General features: G+C 36.5%; 1 protein-coding gene across 1 annotated transcript; it reads left to right on the top strand.

Annotated features, from left to right (window-relative positions):
• Positions 1 to 4,030: 4,030 nt before the first annotated feature.
• Positions 4,031 to 8,571, top strand: LOC6040877 (cyclin-dependent kinase 20). The gene is given in 5 exon segments (XM_038249310.1): positions 4,031 to 4,236; positions 4,239 to 4,387; positions 4,443 to 4,835; positions 4,837 to 5,103; positions 7,911 to 8,571. Coding segments are annotated over 5 exon segments (951 nt in total). The 5' UTR covers positions 4,031 to 4,184; the 3' UTR covers positions 8,001 to 8,571.
• Positions 8,572 to 12,051: the final 3,480 nt, after the last annotated feature.

The raw sequence follows: 12,051 nt of genomic DNA on the forward strand, positions 1-12,051 counted from the left end.
TGAACTGCCAAACTGTCAAAAAGTTTGTTTGTGAGTTTGTTTGCCATAGTCTAATAGCTCCTTAACGCAATTTTCATACTTTTTTGTATGAAGCTCAAAATAGGCTTCCTCCAATAACTGCGTTACGTAGTAAAAGAACGCTCCCTTACCTCTATGTCTGTTGTCTCTATGTTGTCTGAAACAAAATCTGTCCACCTTCCCAGAAATTACATGATTTTGTTTTTTTATTGTGTATTTTGACAATGTTTCCTATACTCCATGTCCCAACGCTATGTGCTTTCTAATTTCAAATTTGTTCTTACGTATTCAAGTTTTAAACATTTTTTTAAGACTTTTTTTTAAATTTTAATCTTTTACAAAATGTATTGGTTACCTAAAACATTGCAAAAAATGGTGATTCGGGTACTTCACTTTTCAAGACAAAAAACTAATTAAAAAATATATTGTTTTTATGAGTGTCACTATTCTGTCTGAATTGTCCAGATAAGGGTACACACAAAGAAAAAATACTGTCAATTTAAAAAGATCGTTCGTTGGATTAAAAGTTCGCGTTGGTCAATATTCGTAGAAAGTTCAAACTTTTTAATTTAAAAGTTGGAAAGTTTTTAATACTACCATGCAACTACCATACATTTCTGGAACAAAATCGTTGTAGTGGCAAAAGTTTTTTGCTTTTAATTTAAAAAGAACCTTTTTATTGCAAGAATAAATAACATTTAACATTACAGTGATGATTGCCCAAAAATGTGATGAAGTTTATTTTAATATTTTAATAGTAAAACAGTAAGTTTTCGATTTATTTTGTATTTAACGCAACATGGCCTTATCCTTTTGAAAAACAACTTTCCCCAAATCTCCCAACCTTGTTTTACACCAATTGCACCAATTCCTTCGAAGATTTCCGCGTCCAAGTCCTGGCTGCGGACGCAATCGATTTTGATTGTCGTCGTGGGCCACCACTCACTAACCGTTTGTTTACATTTTGGACTTAGGCGAACACGGTTACATGTGAACGAAGAAATGAAAGAAACTATCCAGTCGAACCAAAAGTTAAAACTTTTAAATCAGTTAACAATGAGATTTTCAAAAACTGTAGCAGTTAATGTTTTTATTTTCAAAACAAGAAAAAAACTTTTAATAAAGCAAATTTTGGCCACTTTTTATTTCAAGAGTAAGTTACTTCTGTCATTACAGTAATATTTTTGTGTGTGTAAATATACCCATTTTAATCACCCTTAGCCGTTCGACCAATTCTCATCACTTTTGCTGTTTTCCGCTATTAAATCAACATTTTCAGATGTATCAACAATAGAGAATTGCCTGCTCACTTTTATCTGAGCTATTTACCTAGGTATTTAAAATTGTGGGTTTTATAGAAAACCTAGATGTATGGGTATCAAAAGATCGGAAATTTTATGCCCTTTCCGATGCCACATAGGTTGACTTAAGAATTGTGGACCGGTTCGGATGCCGGCGGATTTTCCGACGACGTAATTCCGGGTTGGTACGAAATTCCAACGAAAAATCTATTCTATCGATACAAATACCCCCAAAACGGTGTTATACCCACTCCAAAATGTTTATTTGGCAATTATATGGTAATATATTGACATTTAGTTGAATTAAAAGTTTGCAAAATTAAGTTTAGATAAGTTTTATATAGAATTTCCAGAGTTATATAAACTTTTATACTAAGTTGTTAGTAAACTTTATATTCAATCCAAATTATTTTATAAATCAGTCAAGGATGCCTATTTGAAGTTGGGAGACTGGATTTATGGTGATTTGTCAACAAATAACATTATTTATGTTAATTTTTCGAAAGGTGTACAAACTTTTTTTGCACCTTTTTTAGTTTCGTAATAGTATTTGTTATATAACTTTTTATAGAAATCATCTTTTCATGAGCTTTTTGTAGCAAAATGTCTGGCATGAGTTTCTGAACAAAACGTAGTACTAGGTTTCTGTCAACATTAAATTGTTTAGATGTTTCATCACAATATGTGCATAGTGCCCAAGGGGTGTAAATACTTTTTTTTACATACTGTAGTTCCCCTATATCCTTTGATATAGGGTATATACTTTGTTGAAGACACTAAATCGACCTTAAAATCCCATTCAAAACTGAATCCTCGCTAGGCTTTAGTTTAAACAAATTCGACATTTCTATTAAAATTGGTCTTTGTTTTTTTTAGATCATTTCAAATTGTTTATAAAATCATATTTAAAAAATGTTAAAAAAGAAAAAAAAACATTTTTTTTACAAGAAAAAACTGTGAATAAAACAGTTAACACAAACGCACTTTTTGACTTTTCTTGACAATTTTAATGGTTGCAGTAATCCGAGAACACTTGAAAAAGTATAACAAAAATTAAAGCTGCCAGCCCTACTGCGATGTGTTTACCGCAGAGAAGATTCTAAGAACGGATCACATTTTACAGAGGGGAGGAAGAATGCGTGGACATACCTTACCAACTGCTCCGATTTATAATTACATTGCTTTTTGTGTAAGCTGTGTTAAGTGAAATAAACATAATTTTACTTGTGTTATTCCATAAATTTCCTTCATCAAATACTTTTAACAAAATGTTTTGTCACTACGTAACGTCATTATTAAATGGCCCCAAGTTGTTTTTTTTTTCACTGAATTCGATTTAAGTAAGAAATAGTAAATTAAACCTACAAAGGCTTTAGATAACTCAAACTTTAAAAAAAGTGTTCTCAAAACGAGCAGAAAATGTTGCCAACATCGGAGATAGATAAATCAAGTGTTGCCGTATAAATACGGGGTGGCTTTTAATTTTCGAAAGCATCTAAAATTGAAAAAGGTTTTTCTCATAAATTATAGAATATGTTCTAAAAATGCTTTTGGTTTTTGGTCGCATCTTGGGCTAGGGTAAATTCTCGTATGTTTGGCAGGTTAAGCTTTCGCTCCTAACTTCATCCAATTTGCTGATTTTCACTATTTAAACAACTAATTTTGCAAAACTTTTGATAGAAACTTGCTTGCTCACTTCTTATTGAGCTATTTATCACTCGAGTTCAGTTGAAAACGCTTTTAATTAGCTCTAATTGAAAGTCAAAGTTCTGACCTGCCAACATTAGAGGCACGCTGGAATTAGATGCTGTTCCCCTATATATTCCCAGACAAACTTAAACATATTGAAGGGGCGAATAGCGACTCTATATTTGAAAAATAGAGCAAATGACAAATTGCGACAAATTGACCCCTCCAAATTTACCCAAATTCGGACTTCGTCCACAGTCTCTCAAGTGTGATAGCTTCACAACCAAACAAAAAACTAATTTGATTTACTCGTAATCTAGCGTGACGCGTGACCGCTTCTCGACAAAAAACAAAACAAAAACGGCACTTTAAGTTTAATGTCAGTCCATAAATCAACACGCGGAGCGCGCTGCCCGGACAAATTGTTATTGCATAACTTTTGATGAATCGAGCTTCCTGTGCGTCCGCTGCCGACGGAATCCCGAGAGATGAAACGGAAAGATATGGACAGATATCTACTCGGCTGGCTCTCGGTACCGGCCGGGGGTAATTAAATGATGATAAATTAATCGGACGATTCGTCATAATTTGCCGTCCCTCTTTAGTCCCGGCGGAGAGTCCGACGCACATGAATAAATTAATTTGTTTTATTCCCTCTTGGAAGAAGCAGAAGGATCCTGGATGCTGGAGGTTATGGAAGATTCCTGGAGTTTGGGGTTAATTGCCTGGAAAAAGGGCAGGTAACAAAGGACATGCTCGAATTAATTGTCTAAATTAAGTTTGAAAGTCAATTTCACTGAAATTTACGTAATTTTGTTGTTTGAATAAAGTCACTGATGAAAATGGACGATTTCCCCCTAATATCCCTTCCCTGTCACAAGTCTCACAAGAAAGATAAAGAAAGACAAACTCAAACCCCTTTCGTAACACGTGTACTGCCGCCGGTGAAGAAACCCAAGCAAGCGCCGACGCTGACGTTGGCCCGCATGTCCTTCAGTCCCCATGGAAACAGACGACGCAAACATCCCAAATAAACAAACCCCAGCACAAACTTGGCCGACGGGCTCTGAGGGAAGCCGTGTTGTCTGTTCTGTTGTGTTGTTACACTTCCGGATTACAATCCCGGTGTAACATCGGTCCCCCCCGAGATCGTGCACAGTGAGTGTGCAGAAAGCTATGGACGATTACATGCCCCCGCGGTATCAGATGCTGGGTCGCATTGGCGAAGGGTTCACGGGGTGGTGGTGAAGGCCCGGGACCTCAGCAACGACGACAAGATTGTGGCCATCAAAAAGCTGACGCTGCGGACCAAGCACGGCTGGATTGCGCCGTGCGCCATCCGGGAGATTAAGGTGCTGCAGAACTCGCAGTGCGAAAATGTAGGTATAGACTTGTGGATTTCAAAACGCCTAAATTCAAACTATTTTCTGCTAGATTCTCTCCCTCCTCGACATGTATCCGGACTTGTCCGGAATGTCCCTAGTGTTCGAGTACATGCCCCACACGCTGTACAGCCGGATGAAGGACGAAGAGCATCCGTTGTCCCGGGGCGAAACGCGTCGCTTCATGGCCATGCTGCTCAACGGGCTCCAGTATCTGCACGGACTCCGGATCATGCACCGGGACATTAAACCCGCCAATCTCCTGATCGACAGCAAGGACGTGCTGAAAATCGCCGATTTCGGCCTCGCCCGACTCTTCAACGACCAGGACCCCACAAAGGTCTACAGCCCGCAGGTCGCAACTCGGTGGTACCGCGCGCCGGAGATTCTTTGGGGCTGCCAGACGTACGGGCCGTCGATAGATTTGTGGGCCGCCGGGTGTGTTTTTTGCGGAGATGCTCCGAGGAGTGCCGCTGTTTTCCGGTGCTACCGATATCGAGCAGTTGGCGCTGGTGGTGCGCACGCTGGGGACGCCGAATCTGAAGGATTGGCCCGAGGTGCGCAGTTTGCCGGACTATAACAAGATCAGGTTTCCCAATGCGAAGGGCGAACGGTGGGAGGACATCTTTCCCAGCTGTACGACCAAGTGTGAGATCGGGCTGGTCGACGGGTTGGTGCGGTACAATCCGAGTAGGCGGTTCACGGCGGAGGAGGTGAGTTTAAATTGTTTATTTTTATCTTATTGCGTTTTTTTTTGAAAAATGTCTTGAGTTAGAAACTTTTTCAATATCCAAAGGACCGTCGAGGAAGAGAAACATCAGTACCCAGCTATGGGAGAGAATCATGGCAACGTCCAGCAAACAAAAACTAACTAATGTCAAACACCCTTCAAAGCTTCGTTTCGCAAAGAAAAATGTCTATGAGATAGTTTTAAAGAAGTTGACCCTTTGCAGAGCTCTGTTGCGCAAATTTCTTTTCATACCAATTTAATTTCTGTAGTAACATTTGAAAAGGGTGTATAAATATGTTGACATCTGGACCTATTTTTCAAATTACGTGACAACAAGCAGTGTTGAAAAAAAAACTTGGTAACTCGACAGACAAGCCGGAAAATATTTTAAAATATTAAAAAAAAATCGGCATACTTCTCTTAAATTAACGAATTTACATTTGTCAAAAATAAAAAATTTTGTGAACCAAACCGTAATTTTTTTGACAATTAATAAGATTTGAGTACATTTAATAACTTTTCAAATGTCTAAAATATTTGGTATTTTTGGCAGCTGCTCAAAATGCGACGTAAATATTCTAAAATCTGAATTTCTGATCGGTCTTTGGCCAAATTTTAAGGTATTGATAAGGAATATTCAAAAAATATTTAAATGTTTTTTTAAATATTTTTCTGCCGGTTTTGAATAAACTCTTTAAAAAAATAATAAGGGACCATCCAGAAACCACGTGGACACTTTAGAGGGGGTAAGGCGATTGTCCACGATCCATACAAAAAAGTTTTTTTGTATGGACAATTGTCCACGAGGGGGGGGGGTAACAGATTCCCAAAAAAGTGTCCACGTGGTTTATGGATGGTCCCTAATTCTGAAACATGCATTTTTTTAATTTTTCGGGGACAAAAACCCGCAAATTTTGAGCCGTAGAGAAGTACCGCCAAAAATTGCCGCCGAGTCATGATTATTTGGGGATTATTTTTTTTTGGGAAAATAAAATCTTACACAACTTTTTTTTTACTGCATTTTTTAGGCTGGTACAAATATCTTTAAAAGTTTTTGTCCCCCCCCGCCCCCCTTCAAAATTGGCCCGAAAATCAGGGGGCAAAAAACAAATTTTACACTAAACTTCCAAATTTCAATGAAAATTCATGTGCTACCAGCTGAAATCAAATTAAAATACATTCTTCTGCGTTTAAAATCATTTTTAGCATGTTTGGGTTGATTAAAAAATCTTAAGATTTTTTGAAAATTTTCGATGCAAGATCTTTTTTTTCGATACAATTTTTGTTTTTGTCAGATCTTAGATTTTTTGAAAACTAATGATTGCAAAACAACTGAACTAGTGTAAAATGCATTTTAAAACACTTTTTTCATTTAAATGTGAAGATTTTGGCTTGTTATTTAAATTTTTATATTTTTTATTTTTTAACCCCCTTGACCTCGGCCAGGGCCGAGGGACAAAAACTTTTTTAAATATTTGCATCGGCCTTATGAAAAATTTAATTTTTAATTGAAAAGTTCTTTACAGATATTTCAAAAATTGCACCGTTTACGAGTTATGGCCACCTCTATTCGATTGGATTTTTAACTGAATACTTTCAAAGCCAAATATTTAATATTAGGTTTTCTATATTTTTGCGTTTATAATATGTTTTTTCTAAAATCTTAACTCGGTTGAAGAAAACCGTCTTCAAGACCATCCATAAACCACGTGGACTCTATTTAAAAAAATCTCAAACCCCCCTCTCTTCCCCGTCACGACAAACTTTCTAAAATGACCAAATATTTCGGAAAATGCTTTTTTCAATGAAGAACATTTATTTAAGATTTAATATTTTTTCATTCATAATTTTAGTGCGTTTTATGATTTACTAAAAAAGTATTTTCCATTAACATTAGTCAATTTACCCATTAATTTACCGATTATCACCTCGTTTTCAGTTAGAATCTGTATAAAAATTATAAATAAAATTATTAAAAATTCAAGTCAAATTCAAATTAAGATATATAACAAAAGACACCGAAAGACACGGATATATTTTCAGGAAATGTAGTTGAAAGTGGGTACTTTCAGATGCTTTATTTAGCTTTGCGCCAAAATGTGGTGAGATTTTTAGTTATAAATAACTCTTCAGTACATATTAGGCCGCTAAAATGATAACTTTTTGAGTTATCACCAAAAAAAGGTTTTTTCGACCATTTTTTTTTTGCAGAAATGGCGTATATTTCGTGTAGTGTAGATCAAGAAATAAAAATTTGGCACATTTAATAAACTTTTTTGATTTTTTTTTACTCTACAACTTTGCCGACGGCACAAAAAAGTATCCACTTGGTTTTTGGATGGCCCCTTAAAAATTAAAAAAAAACATTGAAAAGCATTTTCATTAATGTTGTTGTAAAGTAATGTAAAGTATGATTTTTTGTTTTTGAAAATCTTCTCTACTTAAATTGTATATTTCAAAATTAATTTCCTGTTTTCCTTTAAAAATTTACATTATTCTTTAAAACCTTTTGATGAGACTTTTTAAAAATTTACTTTACTCAAACCATCACCACACAAGTTACAGGGTTAAGCCAGGTTCACTAATGACCAAATTAACAACCGAAACAGCCTTTTCTCCTCCATAACAAATTACAGTTTTCCCTTACGCACTGCGGCAACTCTGGCACGCTTCCAGCACCAATTAGAAAGTCATTAATACTCATGAAATAAAAACATCTCATCGCATTAAGCTTCCTTACTACATCCTACTTCCTTCCTTCCTGCCTTTACTTCCTCTTTTACTTTTCAGGCCATGCAACATCCTTACTTTACCGAGGGAGACACTTCCGACCACCAGCAACAGCACCAGCACCACAGCAAGAGAGTTGAATTGAGTTGAGCTGAGCCCAGGCTGAGCTGAGATCATCACCATCATCATCATCAGCATCATCACGTGTCTCTAGGATATAGTCGTCATATTACCTAGTTTAAGGTGGCTTCATCAACCACGGCGTCGCGACTGGGGACCGACGACCATCGTCGAGCCACCGAGCCGGAAAAGGATTACCATCAGGAGGAGAGTCTACCTTGCGCTGGTGGACGTGTCTGCAAGCCCCATTTAACTAACATCACGGGAGGACACGAAAGAAGAAGAAGAAGCAAATAAACGACCGGAGAAAAAGGGATGAGACCAGTAAACTAAATATATGTATTATTCCACCGGTGGTGATTAACGCGATAAAAAGCGGTGGCAGCAGAGTGGCGACGAGGCCAGAGCAAAAGTTTCCGGCGGCGCAAAAACGACACCAGGACATCACACGGCACACGGAACCTTACGCTTGCAAAATGATGGTTATGGCGGGTGGAAAATGAGCGCTTTATCGTCGTCATTATTAATTTAAATGTAAAGTTGAGAGAGAGAAAAAGGGGCGCAATTACAGGGTGTCGAATAAGTTTTGGGTTTCAAGCGATCTTGGGGGTTTGTCTAACATTTCGAAATCCAATTTAAGTTACATCGTGATCCGAACATCTCATTTCTCTTATAAAATCCTGCAAAGCTATTAAAAAAGTTGAAAAAATACGACGAAAGCTGAAAAACACAGTTCAGTTGAAATCAAAAACTGAATTTAAAAAAAAAAACATTTCCATTCTATAATTTTTGGTAACGAAAAGTTTCGTTGTTCTAGAATGACAGGAAAAGTAAGAAGTTTCACGACGGAGTTATACAATATTTTTTGCAATTCCGTCTGTTTACTTTTCCTGTCATTCTTGAACGACGAAATAGCCTACTTTTCTGTACCAAAAATAGCAGAATCGAATAGCAACACTTTTCAAAATAAATGCTGAAAAGTAACACTTTTCAACATTTTTTTGATTTAAACGATTTATTGACAAAATACATGAAAATTCAATATAAAATTTCACTCAGTGTGTGTTTTTTGGAATTGGAAAAAATGTTGTATGGAACTCGTTGCAAAACTTGATTTTTTCAGCACTCTTCGTATTTATCCAACTCGGTGAACCTCGTTGGATAAATGTACGACTCATGCTGAAAAATCCTCTTTGCAACTTGTTGCATAAACTACTATTTTGCAATTCTGTCGTGAAAGTACTTCCTTTCCAGTCATGACTAAACGGCCTCATTTTCGATACCAAAAATAACAGAATAAAAAATCAACATCATTCAATATCTAAAGCACTGAAATGGATGTTAGAAAGTAGAACTTAAAAATCTTGCTGAAAATATTTTTATAGCAACTTGTTGCATAAACTTCTATTTCAATCCTCTTCTCTGCCATATTACACCATTAAATTTTATAACATTTTCGAATCAATCAAATTATTGAGAACATTCTAAATTTTTTTAGAACAACTTGCCTAAAACGTATTAGTTTTGGTCCAACATAAGAAGAAAAACAAGTGAATTTCTCCAAAAATCTGGACAAACACCGCCTAGGGAACAGCATCTAATTCCAGCGTGCCTCTAATGTTGGCAGGTAAGAACTTTGACATTCAATTAAAGCTAATTAAAAGCGTTTTCAACTGAAATCTAGTGATAAATAGCTCAATAAGAAGTGAGCAAGCAAGTTTATATCAAAAGTTTTGCAAATTTAGTTGTTTAAATAGTGAAAATCAGCAAATTGGATGGAATTAGGTGCGAGTGATTAACCTGCCAAAGATACGAGAATTTCCCCTACTCAGATAATTGTAATGATGATAGTATTTGTTTGCCAACATGAAAATTACATCATATTTTAACGAAACTTTATTTATAATCTGCTCTACACTGCTTATATTGGTCACAAATTAGATATTTTTTCCAGAGAACTTTCAGTCGCCACCATGTGAATCATCCTGCACCAAACGACCACCTTCGGCAACAGAGTGAGAGCAAGCACGAGCCCCCCAAAAATGCTTCAATTTAGCATAAACTTTTGTTGCGACGACCACGCTGGTCGTCCAGAATCCTCCTCCTGGTTCCCACCCGGAACTATGGTGGCCGGGACCGAAAAAGTGAAAACGAGGTCACTAAACGATAAAGAAGGATTATGTACTCGGGGCAAATTTTGGCAACTGTTTTTGAAAATTTCCTCGCCCCCACCGAAAATGGGCAAAAGTTTGCGGGCGCGCGAATATTAATCAATTTTCCGGGTCGTTTCGGAAGCGTTGTTGGTCTTTTGGCACCATTGTGTAATTATGTGTGGGTGAGCCCAGGAGGTAGTCGTCCAGGTATTGAAATTTGCTGGAGCCACGATGCTCAGTTTGTGAAAGGAATTTTCAGTTGGTTCGTTATCTTGTTACACCTGGTTGACTTTGCGTTGAATAGCGAATGAAAACTTTAACTTTTCAAATTCTATCTTATTGAGTTATAACTTATTTATTTTACTGCTTGGGAAATTCAGGAGTGCTGATTAAAGCTTCTTTCCTGATTTTATAATTAAAGTCTATTCAAATTGCAACGAACAGCTCAGCAGCAACTATCCACTGCAAAAGCTTTCAATGATTCTAAACGGTGCCTCTTTTCATCAATCTGAGAGCTTTTTCCGCTGAAGCTGAGGCAAAAAAAACCACTTCAGTTGGTGATGTACGGGAAGTGTTGCAGCCTCAGCTTCTTCTTTGAAGGGGGGCCTGGCATGGTGTGTGAAAGTTGAGTATCATCGCATTACAACCCCTCCCCCCTCACCCACCATGCCATCCACGGTTAACTTCCTTTGGCACACGTGTCACGGGAAAACGCTCGTGAATCAACTCAGCATGGTCGCATTCACACGTGGAGAGTGTACTTGCGTGTGCCTGGTTTATGGTGCGGAACGTATTTTAGACATTTAAGTATTTACAGCAATTACTCTTTTAAATTTCACGTATCCATGTTCCATATGGCTTAAACCATGCGAGGTTAATCTCACAAAACAAGATTTTTTGCAAAAGTTGCAAAATGAAGATTTTTTCAGCTCGAGTCTCTAGCACCCATGGAGCCAGTTTAAATCACTCGTTCATCAAATTAGCAGTTCTCTCAGATTTCGGTCATTCGATTTTTTTTTGTATTTTTTAATCCTACTGATTTTTTTCGGTGCCTTCGGTATGCCCAAAGAAGCCATTTTGCATCATTAGTTTGTCCATTTAATTTTCCATGCAAATTTGGCAGCTGTCCATACAAAAATGATGTATGAAAATTCAAAAATCTGTTTCTTTTGAAGGAATTTTTTGATCGATTTGGTGTCTTCGGCAAAGTTGTAGGTATGGATACGGACTACACTGGAAAAAATGATACACGGTAAAAATTGTGATATTTTATTTAACTTTTTGTCACTAAAACAAACACATTTTTTTTCATTTTCTGATATGTTTTAGAGGATATCAAATGCCAACTTTTCAGAAATTTCCAAGTTGTGCAAAAAATCATTGAGCGAGTTATAAATGTTTTTAATCAATACTGATTTTTTTCAAAAAATCGAAATATTGGCCGCAAAAAAATTTCAACTTCATTTTTCGATGTTAAAATTAAATTTGCAATCATAAAGTACTGTAGTGAAATTTTGATAAAGTGCACCGTTTTCAAGTTAAAGCCATTTTTAAGTTACTTTTTTGAAAATACTGCGACTATTTTCATTTTTAAAAATTGGTGCACATGTTTGCTCGCCTCAAAAAAAAATATTTTTGAATAGCTTTTTTGAACTTTGATGATGCAACCCTTAGTTGCTGAGATATTGCCATGCAAAGGTTTAAAAACATGAAAATTGATGTTTTCCTAGTCTCACCCAAACAACCCACCGTTTTCTAGTGTCGATATCTCAGCAACTAATGGTCCGATTTACAATGTCAAATAATGAAACATTTGTGAAATTTTCCGATCTTTTCGAAAAAAATATTTTCAAAATTTTTAAACCAAAACTAATATTTCAAATACTGAATATTTGGCCCTTTTGAAATGTTAGTCTTGATTTAGAAAT

The sequence above is a fragment of the Culex quinquefasciatus genome, chromosome 1 (assembly GCF_015732765.1).
Source record: "Culex quinquefasciatus strain JHB chromosome 1, VPISU_Cqui_1.0_pri_paternal, whole genome shotgun sequence".
Lineage (NCBI taxonomy): Eukaryota > Metazoa > Arthropoda > Insecta > Diptera > Culicidae > Culex > Culex quinquefasciatus.